Source organism: Oncorhynchus keta, chromosome 4 (genome assembly GCF_023373465.1).
Source record: "Oncorhynchus keta strain PuntledgeMale-10-30-2019 chromosome 4, Oket_V2, whole genome shotgun sequence".
NCBI classification, from domain to species: Eukaryota; Metazoa; Chordata; class Actinopteri; order Salmoniformes; family Salmonidae; genus Oncorhynchus; species Oncorhynchus keta.
Window position 1 is genome coordinate 29,528,384 of NC_068424.1, and position 22,473 is coordinate 29,550,856.

The following is a 22,473-nucleotide window of genomic DNA, read 5'->3' on the forward strand; positions in this document are numbered from 1 at the left end:
TGGTGCTGACTCAACGGTTTTCAGAGGTGAATGAGTAAACATTTCTCATACCAGTATGAATGAGGTGGGCAAACTTCACCACTAACTTTGAAAATGCCTAGTCATACCCATACCAACATGGGGTACAACTGCTTTTCAATGGGGAAACAGATTGTCAATTGTGCTTGCTCAGCCAACTAAGAGCAAGTCATAGGCTGTAGTCATAGTGAAAGCGTTGTGGACGCAACAAGCCACACTTAGTCTGTTTCCCCACCACAGAACGTACGTTACACCATTGAAAACAGTGCGCCGTATTCTCACACCAAGTGAAAAATAAGAAGTGAACGTCGCTCGTGTCTCAAACGGTAGCATTTATTCATGTGGCCTTTGCGCTGCCTATTTCAATCGTATGACCTCCATAAAAGAGTGTGTGTGTGAGTCTCATTATTGTGACACATTTTGAAGAAAGGACTAAGTGAGGTATTCTAACTGGTGTTGGTTTTCAAGATAATGATTTGACTGTTCTCACATTGACAAACAACAGAGGACAATCATTTTATTTCAGTTTTAATGGATAGCTTTCACAATTATAATGCCAATCATTTTATTTCATTTTTAATGGATAGCTTTCACAATTATAATGCCAATAATTTTATTTCAGTTTTAATGGATAGCTTTCACAATTATAATGCCAATCATTTTATTTCAGTTTTAATGGATAGCTTTCACAATTATAATGCCAATCACTTTATTTCAGTTTTAATGGATAGCTTTCACAATTATAATGCCAATAATTTTATTTCAGTTTTAATGGATAGCTTTCACAATTATAATGCCAATCATTTTATTTCAGTTTTAATGGATAGCTTTCACAATTATAATGCCAATCACTTTATTTCAGTTTTAATGGATAGCTTTCACAATTATAATGCCAATCATTTTATTTCAGTTTTAATGGATAGCTTTCACAATTATAATGCCAATCATTTTGCAGCAGCACCTACTCTACAAATACAGAAAACAGTAACACAGTCAAGGTAACAATACTCATTGACACAATTTATATACAGTAATGTACACTTTTATACAAGGACCTAGAGAGCTGTATGCTTTGGATGTATTGTATGTTGACTGTCTGCACAGGGTATATGTAAACAACAATGAATTTCTATACTGGCAAAATACCAATGTAATCAGGATGCAGCTGGGTTTGTCGCCCTGGAAATGTGCGGTCCTTAGCAGCCTATGATATCATATGGAAGTAATGATAAAGTCAGAGGCAATCCCAGGGGGCTGAAGCCTAACTTTGAGACCCCTGGTATTCACCTTTACACGTTTAAATGTATGGATGTCAATGAGAAATTTGAATTACGCACACAGAACATTAGCTAGGATTCAACCCAACAGTATGGTCTGAGGTGATGTTTAATGTGTGGGTAGGTGTGGTAACGCCAAGATGGGGGGGAGTGGTCTCAGGGAGGCGGGGTTACAAGGAGAGGGCAGGGGTGGTCTCGGTGTCGGACATGACGGAGGGGCGTTTGGGAACGGCCTGCATCTTATTGAGGCCTCTCTGGTTCAGGCCACAGGTGTACTGCCTCAGCAGCCTCAGTAGATCCTTCCGGAAGCGAACGCCAATGAACACATACAGGAAGGGATTAATGCAAGCATGGGTGTATGCAAGGCTCTTCGCAATCTGCCCGGCGACATCGAAATGGCCCGATATGGCACAGTCCTTGATGGTGGTGTTGGCGGCCTGCGTGGCATCAACCACAAGTAGCCCGTTGTACGGTAGCTGGGAGAGGACAAACACAGCCACCACGGCGAAGATGACTCTCAGTGCCTTGTGCTTCTCAAAGCTCTTGGCCTGCAGCAGGGTGCGAATGATGACCGAGTAGCATAGAACCATGACCAGCAGAGGCAGGCAGAAGCCCACACAGACCTGCAGAGCCAGCACCAGGATCTTGGTGCGGTTGAAAAGGTTGTTCGGGTAGACCAGGACACAGAAGGAATTGCCCCTGTGGTCAGGCTTCACCTGGGCGAAAATGAACTCAGGCAGAGCCAGGAGGCCTGAGATGATCCAGACAGCCAGACAGACCAGCTTGCTGACAAACAGCCTCTTGTTCTTCAGGTTGTGAGCCTTGGTGACCTGGACGATTGCCACATAGCGGTCCACACTGATACAGGTGAGCAACAGCATGCTGCTGAAGAAGTTGATTTTGTAGACGGCCGAGAGGATCTTACAGAGGCCCAGGCCGAACACCCAGCCCCTGGTGGCATCAGCAGCCCAGAAGGGCAGTGTACCCAGGAAGAAGAGATCAGCCACAGCCAGGTTGAGTAGGTACACGTCTGTCATAGTCTTGAGGCGGTGGCGTACCGTGGTAAAGATGAAGACCACCATCAGGTTGCCGACGGCGCCCAGGGAGAAGATGAGCCAGAACAGAGGGGGTTCGTAGAGACCCCGGAACTCCCTCACCCAGGACTTATCACACATTCCCCCTGGGGTCTCAGTATAGCCTTCCTCATAGTCCTCTGTGTAATCTCCAGATCCCTGTAATACAAACAAGCATTCTGAGACTTTTACTTTGAATTTGTGCAACAGGTGTCCTTAATCATTTATTTTGTCACGGTGTCTTTCATAACGGTTTAAGACCAACAGATTTAAATGTAGTTTGAGCATTTTTGTTTCATGACTTCCTGTCTGCAATGGTTGACTAGCTAGCTGCCTGTTCCCTTAAACCGTCTGCCTACACTACAGTGTTTCATAACATAGTGCATTTAGCAGAGCACAGCACGGTGACATCAAGACCTGGTGGTAGTGACGTTCTGCCTAAAGCCAATGCTGCTGTGGTTGCTCTCAGAAGCAGGTGTTGTGTCTCACTGTCTCTCAACAGGAGAAACCACACCGCTGCACCACTTCCTTCTGTGTGAGGTGGGGTGGCTTAACACTCCAGGGGGGCTACAGAGAGGGGCTCAGGTTCACGATGCACGTCAACGACACTGCGCTTGTTGTCGCCTCCGACACAGATCTAGGAAGGAGATAAATATGGGGTGAGGAGGGGGGGGCAGGTCTTTTGTGCGCACCGTAGATATTTGATACTGATGTTTGCGTGTGTTAGAAATGTTTGCTACAAGAGTTCTTGTTGTACACTTGCACGAACACAGACTACAAAAACATTGCTACAAACATCATAAACAACCCTTCCAGTCTGATCCAAATTCTGATCTGACTCTTGGCTACTTAGGCTACTAAAAGTGGTGAGTTGAAAATAAAATGTTTTTCCTCTCCGACCACATTAATGTTGATGTGAAACTTTATGTGGTCTTTGTATGGGAGTTGAGAAGACAAACACTAGATCAGGGGTCTCCGGCCTTTTCTGACATGAGAGCTACTTAAAGAAAAATAAATAATGAAACGGGTCACGTGCTACTAATTTTTTCTAGCTTACAAATAGGCACGTTTTTCTCTTCTCCCCTAAAACTCTTCCCCACATCCTACTGTAGAAGAGAAAGTAGTGCACTGTTTTCTGCCAATATACCTGGTAAAGTAATAGTTAATAAACAACTCTAGGGGACCCTATAAAAGCTGAGGTTTTTTTTTTTCTCTCAAACTCTGTTTTATATATTATGTTATTCTCTGGTTTAGATTTGTTTTGTTTTTCACTCTCAATTACAATTGTTCATATAGAAACAACACAATCGGATGCTCTGAGTCCATGTCAATGGTTAAATCACAGCAGAATACTTCTTTTTATTTATTTTTTTAGATCTGGAAGAAAACTAACAGATTTAGATTTGTTGTTGTTGTTGTTGTTGTTGAATTCTCCTTTAATTGTGCATCTAAGCCAGTGAAGAATGTGCCGGTCTAGTGATGGTTCTGTACTGCTGCTGCTCATTTCATGGCAGAGTTTGCAAATGATAGATACACATGACATACTTACTCCTGATACACTTCTGCCAGCTAAGCCTACTTTGCAGTTAACATTTTAATTGTGACGGTGAAACAATTTCGGTCAACCCACAAGACGTTAATCACACGGTTACACGCAGAGTGGTAGACAAACGTGTGCACCACATAGACAAGCAATATTCCTGGAAATGAATTGGCAGATATTGTGTTAGGTTTGGCTTTTTAAGCCAATAGTGGCGAACCATGGGGTGGGATAACGTCAAGGTTGTGTTGATTAGATAGTAGCGGAACTGGGAGCTTTTGGTGTCGGATAGGTGTGAGATTTGTTAATGACCGTTTGAGGTGGAACACTTCTAAATTGCAGGTACCTTCAGAATTGTTTGGCGAGCTACTCAATTGGATTGAATCTATTCTCTGCTGATTTGATGTTGCTCTCTAACTCATTTTATAGCATGGCTTTATAGTTGTAAATAGAAGCAATTAGATTGAGGTAATACTTACTGTTTCAGAAGTTGGAAATATTGTGAATGATGGTGACTCCATTTTGCCTGTCAGAAGAAGGAACAAAAAAAAATGTATAGTTTAGTCCCCAAATAACCTAATGTGATCATTTTTTGGTTTACTGCATACATACACTTTAGAACACATGTCATAATTTATCACCGTCAAATGTTTACATAGTACTTTCCAGTACTATGAAAGAACATCCCACATTAAACTCACTAAAAAGTTGATAACTAAGACAATGTTACAAGAACGTACCCCGTCTGTGATGAGTGCTACGAGCCAACTAGATAACAATGCTTTCCTCAAGCCCTTGACGAATATTGCTACATGTCTCATCGTCACCAGCTTTTATGGTTTTGCCTTAACTACAATGGAGGCTGCTGTGGAGGCTGCTGAGGGGAGGACGGCTCATAATAATGGCTGGAATGGAGTCAGTGGAATGGATTCAAAGATGTGGTTGATACCATTCCATTGACTCCATTCCAGCCATTACCATGAGCTGTGCTCCCCTCAGCAGCCTCCACTGGCTACACTGTGAGCATTAAATTGAGATACTGCGTTTTAGGGAACCTCCCTGGCACTCATGTCTGTCGGCATGCTAGTGATTACTTGCATTTGTTCTACGAGACACCCACTCAGACAGAAACGAATAGCATTGCATGCAGGTGTTATTAGTCATATCTGCTCTACACATTGGGTCTCACGTCTATTGTCTCTTTCTGCTGTTACAATTCTCCCATTCATCCCTTCAAAAACACGTCATAGACCTTCATGTCACGCCACATTTTACACAACACCGTATTCTAAGTTAAGCACTTAGTGCCTGGGAGAAGTGAAATGGAGAACCTTGGTAGTGGGTGTAAGATAACACCGGTATGGTTCATGGTGGGCTGTTGTGACAGCATTATCACAGTGAACACACATTTGCACGGTGTAGAGGGTTTTCTAAGACAAGACAAAGGAACAGTGTGTCACAGGACTCACAATGATCTGGTCAGGTGTTCCCTATATGAAACTACATCTGAGAAACACTCATGTTTTACTATTGTGGGGAAGAAGCAGACGCTGTAGAAAGGGAAGTGCAACTACTATGAGCAGACATTGTGCAGGGCAAAGGGAAGTTAAAGAAATGTAAGCAAAGTAAACCACATTTATTATCCCCAAGAATCACTGAATCAAAAGTACCTTGCATTCCTGGACTTGTTTACAACACGGATAAATGAAAATGAACAATCGGTATTGATAGTTTTGATTAAATTCATTTTAATATATATTTGTGTTTTTATCAGCCTGAGTTCCAGGTTCCAGCAAGTTTGACAAAACTTGATATTGTCTTTTATATATATATATATATATATATATATATATTTTTTTTAAATATTGTCTTGATATCAACTTTATGAGTTTCCAAAGTGACTATGTTATGATAGAGACATAAAGGGAGAGGGAAGCCTGCATGGTTGTGTGTTTCCTGTGAGCAGGTGTAAGGAAGAGTCTTCTCTAACCTTCTGAGTTTCGAACCATCTTTAGGCACGGAGTACAACAGAGATCAGAGCAAGCCATTGTGCCATCCTCAGAGGTTTCGCTACCCAAGCTGATTTAGCAGTTTCCGTCCAAGACTGAAGACCCAGAGATGAGAGAGGTTGAGAGTAGATACCAGTTTCTTCTTCTGTCATTTTCAGGTTGCGTTTCTCGGTTTGGACCACAAAGAGGTGAAGTGAAACAACCATGGCCTGTTAGCCGGGTTAAGGGTACATTAGGGTGCCTATGAGAACACACTCTTGAAGAAAGTGACAGACGGAGAGGTGTTGGTGGTGACATCAGTACCAATTGACACACATGGCAAAGCAGCATTACTGTAGCTCTGATGTGCATGGTAGGTGCTTTGACACCTGTGCAGGACAAAGACAGACCTCTCTGTCGCACACACGCAATGCTCGAAAACACACACTGATCCTGAAATATGGCAAACCCAGTCCCCAAATGATCTTGAGCTTCTTGCATAAATTACTCAAATCCCACAGAATACACAGGAAAATCCATAACTAAACGTTGTCTGCACTGTGGACATTCTTACATACATCTTATGATTCACTACAATACAATAATAACCACAACGAAATCCGATATGATGAAGCAAAGTTTATTGGGCAAAGGTCATGTAAGGTCATATAGGGTCACCACGCTGCGATAGTGAGGTCTGACCGAGGACTCAGGCTCTGCATCAGATGCATTAGTAGTGGTCTCAGAGTAGAGAGAAGGCAGTGTTAGTTCCAACAACATCTCTGAAATTCTGTCTAAGACTTAGAAGGACTGATTTATTAAGTAATAGGCCTATGCTATGTACATTACATTATGTGGTTATGCTCTGTGAAGTCCCCTACGGATAAGGGCAACTCCAACACATAATCTGAGTGCTTGAGACTGATTCACGGCACTTGGAATGACCCTCCTAAACCACATGGTCCAGTATCATTGGTCTGCTAACACATTGACTCTGTCTGGTCAAATGATAAGGTTATAGAAACTTGCCCGTGACCACTTCTTCTTTGGTCTTACTCTCAATGACCTCATATGTCACTGTAACAGGAATTAGAGAACATGAATCAGTAAAAACAGTCTTTAATGACATTTAGCTTTTTTTTTTAAATCTAAGATAGAATTTATCAAGAAAGAGTGTCACTCTTCCTAAGACGAATGACACAACACAGTGATGCATAGAGAAGAAAGGTTAAATAGTTATTGTCTGGTTTCAATGGTGTGGATATGTGACATCTATGATTTACCTAGTCATTAAGTTACTCATATCCTCAGACTGCATTATGGCAGTTTGGGCAAATGCCAGATGGGCTGGTCCATCTTTAAGCCAGTGGGTCTGCATACATTTTTATTTTATTTTACAGAATGATCGTTATTTGGCCAGTAATGTGGGCCTCTAGGGGGGAAAATGGGCCGATTGTAGAGCTCTCAAGGGGGGGAAATTATTTCTGGTCCCAGTCCTTCCCTGAAAGAGACTATAGACGCCTGGTGGTCTTCATACTGTTTTCTCACCAGTGTAAATGTAGGAAGTCTTTGTGAAAGACATACTCTCTGCAAATACCCTGAAAGAGAGGTCCAAAACAGGTAACTATTTAATTTTTCAATGATATTGAATGATGCAAGACATTTACCGATTTGCTCAGAACTGACTATTTGATCTTTAACTAAACTCTTTCTTCATCACTGTAGTGAGCTCTGCCAGAACTCCAGATTTGGAGGAGGGGCTCCTGATGTGGGAGGAGGGGCCGGGTGAGATGGACATGTAAGAGAGGGGAGGAGCCATAGGACTGGACGGGGAAGCTAGAAGGACAGCCAACTGGTTATTGCCTCACTGACACTGGTGGATGATGTGGATAATATGAGGTCCTATCCATATCCTTATTAACCAGTGTCGATTCGAAATAAAGTATTCATTCAATTGAATTGAATGAGAGCTCCGAGCCCGCAATCATAAGGCAAAACTGATCATAGATCAGCACTCTAACCACTCTAGTCATCCCAGTTCAGAAGTGTCCGGTAGGTGGTGATCTCAGCGTCCAGGACCAGCTGGACGTCCAGGAGCTCCTGCTAGCTGAGGATTTGCTTGTGCAGGTCCACCTTAGCCACATCGATGGCCTCCTCCAGGCCCCTGATCTGGTTCTGGTAGTCCGCCACGCCCCCACTGGACTGGGCAAAGCTAAGCTCCAGGGACATGTTACTAGCTAGCTCATGTTAGAACATATGGGGCATTGTTTAACTGGGACAACATAACCACCGTCAGTCACCCTGTTATCAAAAGTGTATCTTTCAAAATAAAAGTGCCAGTCAATGTAACCCATTTCCCATAAGCAGGATCTCACTTAAAATTTCTAAAGAAAAACACAAAACAGCAGACTGATTTTGAGGTAAAAAGAAAACAATCCTGTTGGTGCCTTGGCAAACCCCATTTAGTCACCTGTCTTTCTACTGGAAGGCACAAAACTGCAGTGAATGGATACACCACTGATGTCTTCTGGAAAGCAGTATTGCTGTTTGTGCCTAAGCTCAGCAGTGGGGGAGTTTGGCAATGCGAGACACCATAGCAACCACTTCCTGTGTGACTGTTAGCACTGATTTATATCAAACTCTGATACTCATCAGCTGCATCACAGCACTGTCACAGCATCACTGACTTACAGAACCAGTCAAAAGTTTGGACACACCTACTCATTACAGGTGTACTTTCTACATTGTAGAATAATAATGAAGACATCAAAACTATGAAATAACACATATGGAATCATGTAGTAACCAAAAAAGTGTTAAACAAATCAAAATATATTTTATATTTAAGATTATACAAAGTAGCCACCCTTTGCCTTGATGCCAGCTTTGCACACTCATTGCATTCCCTCAACCAGCTTCATGAGGTAGTCACCTGGAATGCATTTAAATTAATACGTATTTCCTTTCCTTCTTAATGCGTTTGAACCTATCAGTTGTGTTGTGACAAGGTAGGGGTGTTAAAAGACCAAATCCATATTATGGCAAGAACCACTCAAATAAGCAAAGAGAAATGACAGTTCGTCATCACTTTAAGACATGTCAGTCAATCTGGAAAATTTCAAGAACTTTGAAAGTTTATTCAAGTGCAGTTGCAAAAACCATCAAGCACTATGGTGAAACTGGCTCTCATGAGGACCGCCACAGGAAAGGAAGACCCAGAGTTACCTCTGCTGCAGAAGTTCATTAGAGTTACCAGCCTCAGAAATTGCAGCCCAAATAAATGCTTCACAGAGTTCAAGTAACAGACATATCTCAACAGCAACTGTTCAGAGACTGCGTGAATCAGGCATTCATGGTCAAAATGCTGCTGAAACCCCTACTAAAGAACACTAATAAGAAGAAGAGACTTGCTTGGGCCAAGGAACATGAGCAATGGACATTTGACCGGTGAAAATTTCTTTGATCTGATGAGTCCAAATTTGAGATTTTTGGTTCCAACCGCCATGTCGTTGTGAAACGCAGAGTATGTGAACGGATGATCTCCGCATGTGTGGTTCCCATCGTGAAGCATGGAGGAGGAGGTGTGATGGTGTGGGGGTGCTTTGCTGGTGACATTGTCAGTGATTTATTTAGAATTCAAGGCACACTTAACCAGCATGGCTACCACAGCATTCTGCAGCGATACGCCATACCATCTGGGTTGCGCTTAGTGGGACTATCATTTGTTTTTCAACAGGACAATGACTCAACACACCTCCAGGCTAGGTAAGTGCTATTTGAACAAGAAGAAGCGTGATGGAGCACAGCATCAGATGACCTGGCCTCCACAGTCACCCGACCTCAACCCAGTTGAGATGGTTTGGGATGAGTTGGATTCATGACCGTTGGTAAAGCCTTTCAGGTGAAGCTGGTTGAGAGAATTCCAAGAGTGTACAAAGCTGTCATCAAGGCAAAGGGTGGCTACTTTGAAGAATCTAAAATCTAAGCAAATATTTTGATTTGTTTAACACTCACTTGGTTACTACAGGATTCCATGTGTTATTTCATAGTTTTGATGTCTTCACTATTATTCCACAATGTAGAAAATAGTTTTAAAAAATAAAGAAAAACCCTTTAATGAGTAGATGTGTCCAAACTTTTGACTGGTACTGTACATACATGGTTTCGTTTCACTATGACTATAGATATCTCTCTAAGGCCAGTGAAAAGTTATATTCACAACATACGAGATGGTATTGGTACAATAGATTGAAATGGTGTAATCACAAACACACACACACAGTGTGTTAGACCCGACTCACCATATTGACCAGACTCTGCAGCTCCAGACTGAGGGCCTGCAGTTCTTTCCTGGAGGCAGAGATCTCTGCCTTGGAGGTGGTGAGGGCCTCAGAGCTGGTGGCATTGGCAGCCTGGACCTCATCCAACTGCAGGCAGAGTGCAGCACGGGGCCATTAGCTACTGTCTCATACACACTTTGATAACATCATTCAGTGTATTCTTTACATGAGCTGCAGGATTCTTGATGCGAGTCACTTTCAGAGTGAAAGATGCATGTAGATGTTTGCATGAGAGAGGCGGAACGAGTGTCGTGTGTAAGTATGCAAATATGTACGTCTATATCTGTCTGCATGTCAGTTATTTTAATAAAACATCAATCAACAACAACAAAATGTCTGGCAGTTGTTTGTTTCTTCCCCTGCTTTAGGAAGTTGGGTTCCCTGAATCTTTTGTCTGCACCAAAGACACCACTAACTTGGGGTTAACCCACGGCAAACTGCTCTGCAGCTTGGTGAGTTTCACTCAAAACAGGAGAAGAGTAACGGTTGGCTGGTCACCACACCATCACACCATTTTCCGTCCCAAAGGGCACCCTATTCCCTGTAGGTTCTAGTGTTATACACAAGCTTGTGGTGTCTGTGACAGTTTCATCTCTAAGAAGATCAACAGATCAAGCCAAAGTCTTCCTCCCCCTTTTTCCTGCAGGACAAAATGTAATGCCCTTTGAGTAGCTTCTAGGCCTTTTCTGAGTGAAAAGACACCAGTATAACTAGTTGTTCAGTAACTAGTTGTTCGGAGTGATCGGCTTTTCAGACTTTAAACCATGCGCTAGTTATTTCATTACATAGATTAAGGGATTTATACTTTGTGTCGCTCCCCAAAAACATAGCATCCTCATTGTCCAAATATTTTCTAAGTAGGCCTATCTCATTCACCTTGAGACACCCAGCCATTTCTACTGACCCCTATTGGGCAGAGAGTGTATTGTACATTCACAGGAAACAATTAGAGTGACTGTTTAGAAAATCTAAATGGTATTACAAGAATAAAATGTCATTTACATTTAGTAGGCCTAATGCTGTCGATTTGCATTTTGAGTAAGCTGTACCTTTTGTAGTAGGCATCTTCCTTCTCTTTGTGCTGCTCTACTGATTTCTCATACTCCACTCGTATCTTGTTGAGCGCAGAAGCGATGTCAAAGGACTTGACCGGGTCCACCTCAATCATAGATACTGATGTGTCAGTGGAAGAGGTGCCCCGTTTGGACTGAATATTGAACAGCTCCTGTAAAACCTTCCATCTGTCAGCCAATACCACTCATTACAGTTCACATGACAGCACTCCTACAATCTGTTGCAGTCTCATACAGTTGTATGTAGTTTAATAGAATACAATATAATGGCTTTACTTTTCACAGAGGGACCTTCAGTGTTCTCTCTGAGGTTTGCCTTGCTCACCATCTCACGATGAATATAGAGATGCACACATCTACACACAAGCATCGCACGCACTCATAGTGTTGTGCTCTGTGATTTTATTCTAGGCTATTACCTCATCCTGAGTCTTGGTGATAAAGTCCAGCTCATCTCTAAGGCTAGAGTGTTTGGCATCTAGTTCAATGCGGAGATCGCAGGCCATGTCAATGTCCTACAGGATGGAGTGCTATAGTCATAGCGATTTGTTGTCTAACTGAACAGGAAATTATATTGAATGAAATCTGATATTTATAGGCAGAAATTCTGCAGTACCCTCCTCATGGTGGCAATATCTGACTCCAGCTGATACCTCACGCCTTGTTCAAAATCATACCTGCATGACAAAAGGTGACAGGTATGACAGGAAATCATAATCGCCTCTTCACAATTTGTTTAGCAGACAATAGCTAGCATGTAAAAATAAATCACATTGGATGCGTCACTGTGGGCCCTGATCAACAGTAGTGTACTATAAAGGGAATAGGGTGCCATTTGGGAGCATACATGTACTTGTCCCAATGAGAAGGCATGCAGTGAGACTTACTCGGCCTTCATCTCATGGGCGGTTGCCCAAATGCAGTCCAGCTCCATCGCAAATTTGACCGTGTCCAGGGTGAGGCTCTCCAGTTTACCCATAGAGAAGGCAGCACTGCCCCTGCCACCATCACCACCCATACCCATCCCAGCCCTGTAGCCTCCTCCACCCTCAAGACCTAGTCCTGCGTCCCCCATCCCCATGCCTCCACTTAACCCCAGCTGTGCTCCTGCCCCCAGCCCCATTCCATAGCGGAGAGCCAGGGCCATCCCTCCACCACCCAGGCCTCCAGAGAAGCCCGAAGCCCCCACGATAACCTCATTCCCCGGACAGTGTGGAGGACCCAATAGAGAGAGTCACTGGCATGGTCTTCAGATAATGATAGGCTCGGTGGATGGTACAGCTGGAGCTGCAAAAGTGAGCTATGGATGAATATCCAGGATTTATATATAAAGCTCAGGAGGCCAGCCCCACCCAGTGGTGTATATATATAAATTGTGGAATGTCAAGGTCTTTAGTCACCTAAGGGCTACTGAATGAAGATGGGTTAGGCGTTTGTATTGCATGTGTTGCTCTAACATTCCAATTGCTTTGATGGTTGTACCTCTGACACAGTACATGCTATAGGGCTATTTCACGCCAGCTTAGCCCAAATTTTTGGGGGGGTATCCCAGATCGTTCTGGCAAATTCTCACATAGAAATTCCATTGAGAGGAAGGGTGTTTGACATGCTTTTTACATTTGCATCACAAACTATTTTTTGAGAGAATCGTGTTTAAAGCGGCCACATTAGGCCCTTTTTAGACCTATACATGCCTCCTGTAAAACCCTATGACCTGTGAACCGTACAGGACACAGACAACATATTGATGTCATTATAGTCCTTATAATGTGCTCTTAACATATGGAGTAGGTCTACATTTTGAAATGTTAAAAAAAATCACATTAATTTATTCAACATTAAAAATATTGATTTCTCAAAAGTATCCTTTTAGATTATGTTCATTTTAAGACATTATTTGGAACAATATACGGTAACACTTTGACACCAAGCGTCATAAGTTATAACACGGTCATAGCCATGTCATATGTCATGACAGCTGACATAACCTGTCAAAATATGGTCAGAACCCTTTCATGATACAGACATGTACAAAACATTAGGAACACCTGCTCTTTACATGGCATAGCATGACCAGGAGAATCCAGGTGAAAGCTATGATCCATTATTGTACAGTAGATGAAGGGGAGGAGACAGGTTAAAAAAATATTTTTTTTTAGCTTTGAGACAATTGAGACATGGATTGTGTGTGTGTTTGCCACTCAGAGGGATGGGCAAGACAAAAAATGTAAGTTACTTTGAACAGGGTATGGTAGTAGGTGCCAGGTGCACCGGTTTGAGTGTGTCAAGAAATGCAATGCTGATGCGTTTTTCATGCTCAACAGTCTCTCGTGTGTATCAAGAATGGTCCACCACCCAAAGGACATCCAGCCAACTTAACACAACTGTGGGACGCATTGGACTCAACATGGGCCAGCATCCCTGTGGAATTCTTTCGACACCTTGTAGAGTCCATACCCCGACGAACTGAGTATGTTCTGTGGGCAAAAGGGGTTACCACATAATATTAGGTAGGTGTTCCTAATGTTTTGTACAGTCAGTGTAGTGCTTATATTCCATAAATATTTTTTTGCATTCGCTAAGGTCCAACCTCTGATCTTTCCAATAAATATTTGATATGCTAAAACAGGATAGATGGTAAGAAAATTAAAACATGTCAAATTATACTATGTAAACATTTCCCTCACTAACTTCCCTCAAGATATGTTTTAATGTTATGCTATGCTGCATATGCTGTGCTGCATAATATGTACCATTAGCCGTGACTCTATTCATGGAGCTCTGAATTACACCATCTGAATACATATAGATAGATGTTGCATCATGCCCTAGCTACATGTGCAAAGAAATAGATGACAAATAATGTACTGTCTTGAGAAGAGACAATAATTCACGAGTTGGTGTCATGGAAAAAATTACACATCACCATCAGACAGATATAGGTGGCTGCAAAGCTTCAGGCATAATCTCCCTTATTCAGAAGGCCTCCTTTTTAGACAGTGAGTCAAGGACTTGAAAGTCCTTGCATAGTGCAGTGAGGAAAACCTACTACTACATACAAAACTTCAGCTACTAGATAGGACTCCATGGGACAGATAGATATGGGATAGAATAGACAAGCAAAGGGACAGAGACATTCAAGGTTCTTCTCCCAGTGAGACTGACCATAGGAGGCTCTGTCGATTAGCCCCCAACCCTTAATCTCCCACAATCCTCTCCTAAACCTAATGACTACAAAATCGGCTGGATTTGATGTGATTCTTCTAGAAGGTTCTGAACTACAGGTGAACTGTGATATTCTCAAGTGCACTTTTAATTCCAAACCGCCTACTCCTGCAGTGGGGTAGAATAAATGATGAATGGGTCAAAACCTTTTCCACCGTGGCAATCCCTGGATTTGGGCCACTTCCACCTTCTTGTCATGCGCATTAACCTCCTATTTTGTGTCTTGTCGTGTGAGGCAAAGGTTTCATTCATCGGACTCGTATCTGGAAATTAAATATTGGAAATGTTAGCGAAAAAGGTTGTTAGACAGGAATGGCAAACATTAATCATCATTCAGCAGAAGATGAATTAGTCAATCTGTCTGTCTATCATTCATGATAATTTCTTATGATAATCAACTGACTCACTTTGAAAGGCGTTTCCTGGTGTCCTTGATATGCTCGTTCTTCTTGGTGAGAATCTCCTTCATGTTGCGGTAGGCAGATGTCTGCTGGAACTTCCTATCCAGCTCCTACGCACACAAAAACACACAAAAGGGTTGCATGATAACCTCTTATAGGCAAATATAGCTGATATAATTGGGTCCATAGCTCTTGAGCCAAATGCTTACTTCAGACACTTCACCCAAGTTCACCCAACCTTGCATTGTTTTCCATCAATGCATGATTTCTGTGAAAGGCACCAGGTTCCAGTATGGGGTAGAGGGATGTACCTTCTCTGCTAGGGCCAGCTGTTCTTGTGCCCTGAGCAGGTCGCGTTTGGCAGAGACCAGGTTGTCCTGCAGGTCTCTCTGGGAGGCAGAGTTGACACTCAGGGACTTCTGGTAGTCCTCCTGCAGCGCTGCCAGTGTCCTCAAGGCTAGTGATCTCCTGAGAACGGGTGGCCATCTTGGGGAAAGAAACTAAGCACTTCAGTGGGTGGACTTTTAGGCTACGTCCCAAATGGACCCTTCTCCCTATACAGTGCACTACTTTTGGCCAGAGCCCTATGTGAATAGGGAACCATTTGGGATGCACACTTAGATGGACATGTATTCAACACACAAAGCATAGTGTCGGATTGATACATACCAGTTGATTTCCATGAAAGCAAACAAAATAATAGTAATTGTTCAGAAAAAAAAGAACGACTAAAGGTTCAACACATCCTAAACACAAGGCCAGCATGGGGTCAACTTATTTAAAAGGGAGAAAAAAAATACTACAATGCACAAATCAAAACAGGAAGGAAACAGGAAATATGACTGAGTGGAAAGTCAACTGCAACAGTCATCTTATGTTCTTTTGGCCCATTTTGTTATATTTATATTGTTAACCCTTACAGTGCTAGAGTACCTTCTGTTCCCCCTGGACCTTCTGTAGGTTTTTGAGAGCCCTCTCCGCCTTCGTCTTCTCATCCAACTCACCCATGGCCTGAAACACAATCGGTATACTGCAAGCTACTTCCTAAAAGTGATTCCAACATTGATCATTCAATTAGCAAAGGTCAGGTGTAGGTTAGGTGGAAACATGAGCACAAAATATGACGTCAAAAGTTACAAGAAGTAGAGTGCATTTAAGTAAGAATGTCCTAAATCAGAAACACAAATCATGGATTTAAATACCAGGGTTTCCATTGTTCGGAGCCTGCCCTTGAGTTGATCCTTTTACTCTTGTAACCTGGATATCTCCTGATGAAAAACAACCAATGTAATGTAACAGTTACGCATGAGTCTCATACAATGACCTGGTGTTAATTCTGATAACTCTATATTACCACAGGAGAGTCGAGTTCTTTACCTTGTTGAGAAGTTCAGATACCTCACCTTCATTCAGGGGTGATAACTTGGGCTTGCTAATTTCCTGGTTAGTCTGGGTAAGAAAGCAAGGCAAGTTTTCAAGTTTCAAATGACATTTTCCCAAGCATAAGTAGAGTGAAATGCCTTTCTTGCAAGTTCTTTCCCAACAATGCAGTACTCAATATCAGTAGTACTATACAATGAAGTGAAGTAGAGCACCTGCTCCCACATCAATGAATGGCATCAATTCATGATTCCAGCCATCAACGACCTTGATAACATGGAGTTAAAAACAAAGTGAAACACACAAGTTGTTGTTGGTGAATTGTTGTTCGGCCTCAAGTGAAAACCACACCTCGACAAGCCTGAAGTGAGGACTTCATAGAAATGTTTTGCAGGTGGTGGGTGGGTGTGAAATGATAGAAGAGATGCTCCTATCAGAGGGCTGATGACCACGTTGTTATTTTTCTATGGTCACATCGTGTGGTCTGCAGTTTCCAATTGTGATACGATTCAAGTGCTGCGTATTTAATGTAAGGGCGAGAACTCCGCTTAACCAGTGTGAATAAACACGTCATACATTCAAGCTTATTTTCGATGGGTGATTTAAGCGGTCAAACATTAACTTATAAACTAAGTGGAACGTATGAGTTGTTGTTGGTGAATTGTTGTTCAGACTCAAGTGAAAACCCACACCTCGACAAGCCTGAAGTGCTAGAAATGTGTTACACGGGGAGGGTGTGAAGAGCTAGAAGAGATGATCCTATCAGAGGGCTGGTGACTAAGAAAAGTTGATTTTCTACGGTCACATCGTGTGGTCTGCCGTTTCCAATTGTGATACATTAAATACAAAGCATTTGAATCGTAAGTGCAATAATTCAGCTTAACAAGTATTAATAAACAAGTCATAAATGTTTTTTTTTTTTTTTTTAAAGGGCAAATGGATGCATAACAGTCTAGGTGGTTAGGCTTTAGTTAACAGTCACCTTATTTTGGTTTTTAAATTCAGTCTTCTCAAACTCAGCCACTTGCTCCAACAACTCTCTGTAGAGAATGAAAACAAACAAAACAAGGGGAGAGAACATGTAAATTAGACAATTAGCACATTCATAGTGTCCTTTTGTCATCATTAAGCAGATGATCTTATCCAAAGCGACTTACAGTAGTGAGTACATGCATTTTCTATACCGCTCCCCAATGGGAATTGAACCCACGACCCCGGCATTGCAAACGCCATGCTCTACCAACTGAGCCACACGGAACCCCGTGTGGGATACAAACAACGCAGAGTAACGTCAGACTGTTTGATACCATACAGTGAGTGTCAGTGTACTGACTCGTTGGCCTATAATAGCTGCGTGTGTCTTTATGAAAGAGATGTCAAATGTTTTGCAATATGTTATACGTCAAGTATAGGGGAGCAGCCAACTGACAGTTCCATAGCTTTAAGAAAAAGAAAAACACACTTGTTGTCCTCCTGAAGACAGTTTAACACTAAATGTTTGTGGTGAACAAAGCACCTCTCTACACGCTTACTGCATATGTGGTTTGAAAAAGCTGCAGAACGCACGTAGATCTGTGGCTACTAGGGGCGTATTCCCTGCTTCTGACGCCCTGCTAACAGCCACACAGGATTGAGGCCTACGGAACACTTTCAAGGGCTTGGTTATCTTATCACATGAATGTAGGCGTACTACAAAAACACTCTACATAAGCCATGGACTTGTTTTTTTAAAAACCTTTTGTTTTTGTTTGACTGGTGTCAATAATAAAGGTCAAATGGAGTTGAAGCTCACTCACACACCCCTCCCCTTTACACCGCTGCTACTCTCTGTTGTTATCATCTACGCATAGTCACTTTAATAACTCTACCTACATGTACATATTACCTCAACTAACCGGTGCCCCCGCACATTGACTCTGTACCGGAACCCCCCTGTATAAAGTCTCGCTATTGTTATTTTACTGCTGCTCTTTAATCACTTGTTACTTTTATTTCTTATCCGTATTTTTTTTTTTTAAACTGCATTGTTGGTTAGGGGCTGTTAAGTAAGCAGTTCACTGTAAGGTCTACTACACCTGTTGTATTCGGCGCATGTGACTAATACAATTTGATTTGATATTATATATATGCCATTTAGCTGACGCTTCACAGCCACATTATAGGAAAAGCAGAGTCTTGTCTGTAAAGTACAAAAATGATCTCTCTATCAATTTATGTAACCACAGCTTTCTACCGTGCTGATGGACTGCCAACTTTTTACATCAAAAAGTTGGGACTGTAAAAGGAATGGCTTTCCACTCCATCTCTAAAAGACACATTAACACAGCCCATGGGCCTTGAATTGTACCCCACATCACAAAGCCATGCTAAACATTTCAGTGTCATGTTCCTGGGCCCCAGTAACAACAAGAGAGTGGGGGAGCGAGTGTGAGGGAAAAGTCCTCAGCCTCATCCTCCCATTTGATCTTACTGGTGGGGAAAAGAGGGAGCGGAGTGCGGGAAAACCGTTGCCTGACAATCCATTACGTAATTACTCCAAAAGCCCTAAAAATAAAAAAAAATCAGAGTTTAGATTTCGGAAAGGGAACAATTGAGATGAATTGCGCGACCAGCTAGTTGCCAACGTTTCACTGCTGACCCGGCTGACTTTGGCCACGCTGCATTGTTCCCTGTTGTATCTTTAGCACCTCTGGTCTGAGGCACCATGATGAATGATCCTGTGGTAAATTCAGCGTGATGAAAGGGAATGCGCTAATACGTTTTTTGGCACCGTGTCAGTATGCCCTCGAGGGGCAAAGTAAAAATGTGACAACCCCTCCCCATGAGATATAGCTGTTTTTAACGGTAGAGAACATTCCCACATCCTTCTGTGTCCAGGCTGGTTATGAAGCACTCCTGGAAGACATTCTTGGCAGCCATGCTTAGTAACCCTGGATGCAACAGACCTTTCATTGGCAGTTTATTTCTACACATTTTGCTTCGTCTCCACTCAGCCTAGTCCATTTACATGTTCTTCATAGCATTCATTTGGACAAAATTAGCTGCCAAAAATAAAGAAATGTACATGTTAACTTTCAAAACATTCACTACACTGCATGTGGAGAAAGCAAACTTCCTGACAATATACGCCAGGCAAGGCAAGCGACATCAAACCATACCTCGGGTATCGTATCATGTGAACTACTCCACCCACACAGGTCACACAAGCTGTGGTTGCATCTGGCTACATATCAGTGACAGTAGGAAACCACAGAAATGGAAAAGTGCCTCAGTGCCTTACATACTGCGTACATGAAAAACACTGAAGGAAGCGGCTTCTGCTTTGAGTATGGGGGTGCTCACTGCTCAAACTCGTGTACATAATAAGTGACTCTACTGACAGGCTACACACACACACACACACACACACACACACACACACACACACACACACACACACACACACACACACACACACACACACACACACACACACACACACACACACACACACACACACACACACACACACACACACACACACACACACACACACACACACACACACACACACACGTTGGGGTTAAAAGGTTGCTTCCCACCTGAGTTTCACCCTCTTAACCCTTGAACTCCCATAAACCTTCCCACACTGCCTAATTCTCAGTACTACCTACCTACTGCGATCATGTACTTCCATCTGTTGGAAATTTCAAAGTAGGCCTCAGCCTGCCCTCACAGCCACCTGTCATCCCCACAATCCACCTCCAAGCCATCCCACCCATCCTCACAGCCCTCTTCCCAGCCACTCCACAGCCCACCTGTCCTCCAGCTCCGAGATGTCAGTCTGCAGACGACGGTAGAACTTCTCGGGCCTGAGAGAAGCGCTGCCGGAGCAGCAGCACGTTGGTGTGGGCCGTGTTGACGAGCTCAGTCTCCACCTCTCCTCGCACCACTAGCTTCAGCCCGTCGAGCATGTCCCGCACCTCGTCCACCGTGAAGGTCTCGTCCACTAGCCTAGAATATAATAACTTGTTTTCCCAATAACATATACACAAATACCATAAAAAGCAGTCCTAAAAAGACAGGACATGCATTCCTCCGACCAACATTGTTGGCTAGCTGTGATAAAATGTAGGTTATTGTTTGTGACACAACACCTGCTGTCTTTGAGGTCCTCAAAGCAGGAGTCAATGGCCTTGAGTCTGATGGCCCTCTTGGAGCATGCAAAGCGCATGTAGTTGATCGCCTCATTCTGATGGTGTTCATTGAAACCAAACTCAGCCTTCAAGGAGAGACAAGGAGGAACAGGGATGGATGTCAGTGAATCTGCAGGTAAGTAATGTGAGCTAGAAGATCAGTGGCAGTGGCCCTCTTGATTGATCAACTATAGACTAGTTCCTTAGCTAACGTTAACTGCCTAGTTATTGTCTCAAGCACGACATCGAATAAGGCAATGGGGCGGTCCTGCTATTCAATAAATGTACAGTACTGCAAGGTTATCTGGCTGCAGTCACTAAGCTATGATGTGGATGGCTAGCTAACCAGTAAAGAGCGCTGCGTTGTCATGGAAACGTCATACCGTGTAACTTCTAGCTAGGCAGCTGGCAAGCCTAGTTGTTGGCTAGCTAGTTAAAGTTAACGATTTTAATTCGTATTCAGCACTTCACTAGCTACTAAACTAGCTAACGTTAGCTAACTATCCGTGCAGTAGATCGCATCGGTTGCAGTGGTTAGTGTAGTACTAGACGCAAGGTAAAGCTACATCCCTTGCTAAATCCACATCAGCAAACTGTCCATATCATAGTTTAGCCAAAGATACTGGGATCGTTTGAGTGGTAAGGCGAAATCAACCGACTGTAGACGAGAGTGATTGAATGAAGTCGGGGTAGGTGTAACGTTATATACGACAGCCGAAAGTCGGACACTGGTGTGGTTTTCCAATAACAAGGCTCAGTGCAACATACTCTCTTCTCTGTATACATCAATGATGTTGCTCTTGCTGCTGGTGAGTCTCTGATCCACCTCTACGCAGACGACACCATTCTGTATACTTTTGGCCCTTCTTTGGACACTGTCTTAACAACCCTCCAGACGAGCTTCAATGCCATACAACTCTCCTTCCGTGGCCTCCAATGGCTCTTTAATACAAGTAAAACTAAATGCATGCTCTTCAACCAATAGCTGCCTGCACCTGCCCGTCCAACATCACTACTCTGGACGGTTCTGACTTAGAATATGTGGACAACTACAAATACCTAGGTGTCTGGTTAGACTGCAAACTCTCCTTCCAGACTCACATCTCCAATCCAAAGTTAAATCTAGAATTGGCTTCCTATTTCGCAACAAAGCATCCTTCACTCATGCTGCCAAACATACCCTTGTAAAACTGATCATCCTACCGATCCTCGACTTCGGCGATGTCATTTAAAAAATAGCCTCCAATACCCTACTCAATAAATTGGATGCTGTTTATCACAGTGCCATCCATTTTGTCACCAAAGCCCCATATACTACCCACCACTGTGACCTGTACGCTCTCGTTGGCTGGCCCTCGCTTCATACTCGTCGCCAAACCCACTGGCTCCAGGTCATCTACCAGTCTCTGCTAGGTAAAGTCCCCTCTTATCGCAGCTCGCTGGTCACCATAGCAGCACCCACCTGTAGCACGCGCTCCAGCAGGTATATATCTCTGGTCACCCCCAAAACCAATTCTTCCTTTGGCCGCCTCTCCTTCCAGTTCTCTGCTGCCAATGACTGGAACGAACTACAAATATCTCTGAAACTGGAAACACTCTCCCTCACTATCTTTAAGCACCAGCTGTCAGAGCAGCTCACAGATTACTGCACCTGTACATAGCTCATCTATAATTTAGCCCAATGAACTACCTCTCCCCCTACTGTATTTATGTAGCTCCTTTGCACCCCATTATTTCTCTCTACCTTGCACATTCTTCCACTGCAAATCTACCATTCCAGTGTTTTACTTGCTATATTGTATTTACTTTGCCACCATGGCCTTTTTTTGTTGTTGCCTTTACCTCCCTTATCTCACCTCATTTGCTCACATTGTATATAGACTTATTTTTCTACTGTAATATTGACTGTTTTGTTTATTCCATGTGTAACTCTGTGTTGTTGTATGTGTCGAACTGCTTTGCTTTATCTTGGCCAGGTCGCAA

At 43.0% G+C, this 22,473-nt stretch overlaps 1 protein-coding gene and 1 pseudogene across 4 annotated transcripts; both read right to left on the bottom strand.

Annotated features, from left to right (window-relative positions):
- Window positions 1–529: 529 nt before the first annotated feature.
- Window positions 530–4,777, bottom strand: LOC118372851 (C-C chemokine receptor type 9-like). Of its 4 annotated transcripts, none has more exons than XM_035758892.2 (4): window positions 4,649–4,758; window positions 4,388–4,434; window positions 2,858–3,005; window positions 530–2,527 (listed from the first exon to the last, which is right to left on the bottom strand). In XM_035758892.2, exon 4 carries the CDS (start codon window positions 2,468–2,470, stop codon window positions 1,466–1,468), a length of 1,005 nt encoding a protein of 334 aa, XP_035614785.1. In that variant the 5' UTR covers window positions 2,471–2,527; window positions 2,858–3,005; window positions 4,388–4,434; window positions 4,649–4,758; the 3' UTR covers window positions 530–1,465. The 4 variants fall into 4 exon arrangements, with proteins under 4 accessions (XP_035614785.1, XP_035614775.1, XP_035614759.1 ...); XM_035758882.2 differs by having other exon boundaries at window positions 2,786–3,005; XM_035758866.2 differs by lacking the exon at window positions 2,858–3,005 and having other exon boundaries at window positions 4,649–4,777.
- Window positions 4,778–12,483: 7,706 nt separating this feature from the next.
- On the bottom strand, window positions 12,484–22,061 carry LOC118372875 (leucine zipper transcription factor-like protein 1; annotated as a pseudogene).
- Between the last annotated feature and the right edge of the window lie 412 nt (window positions 22,062–22,473).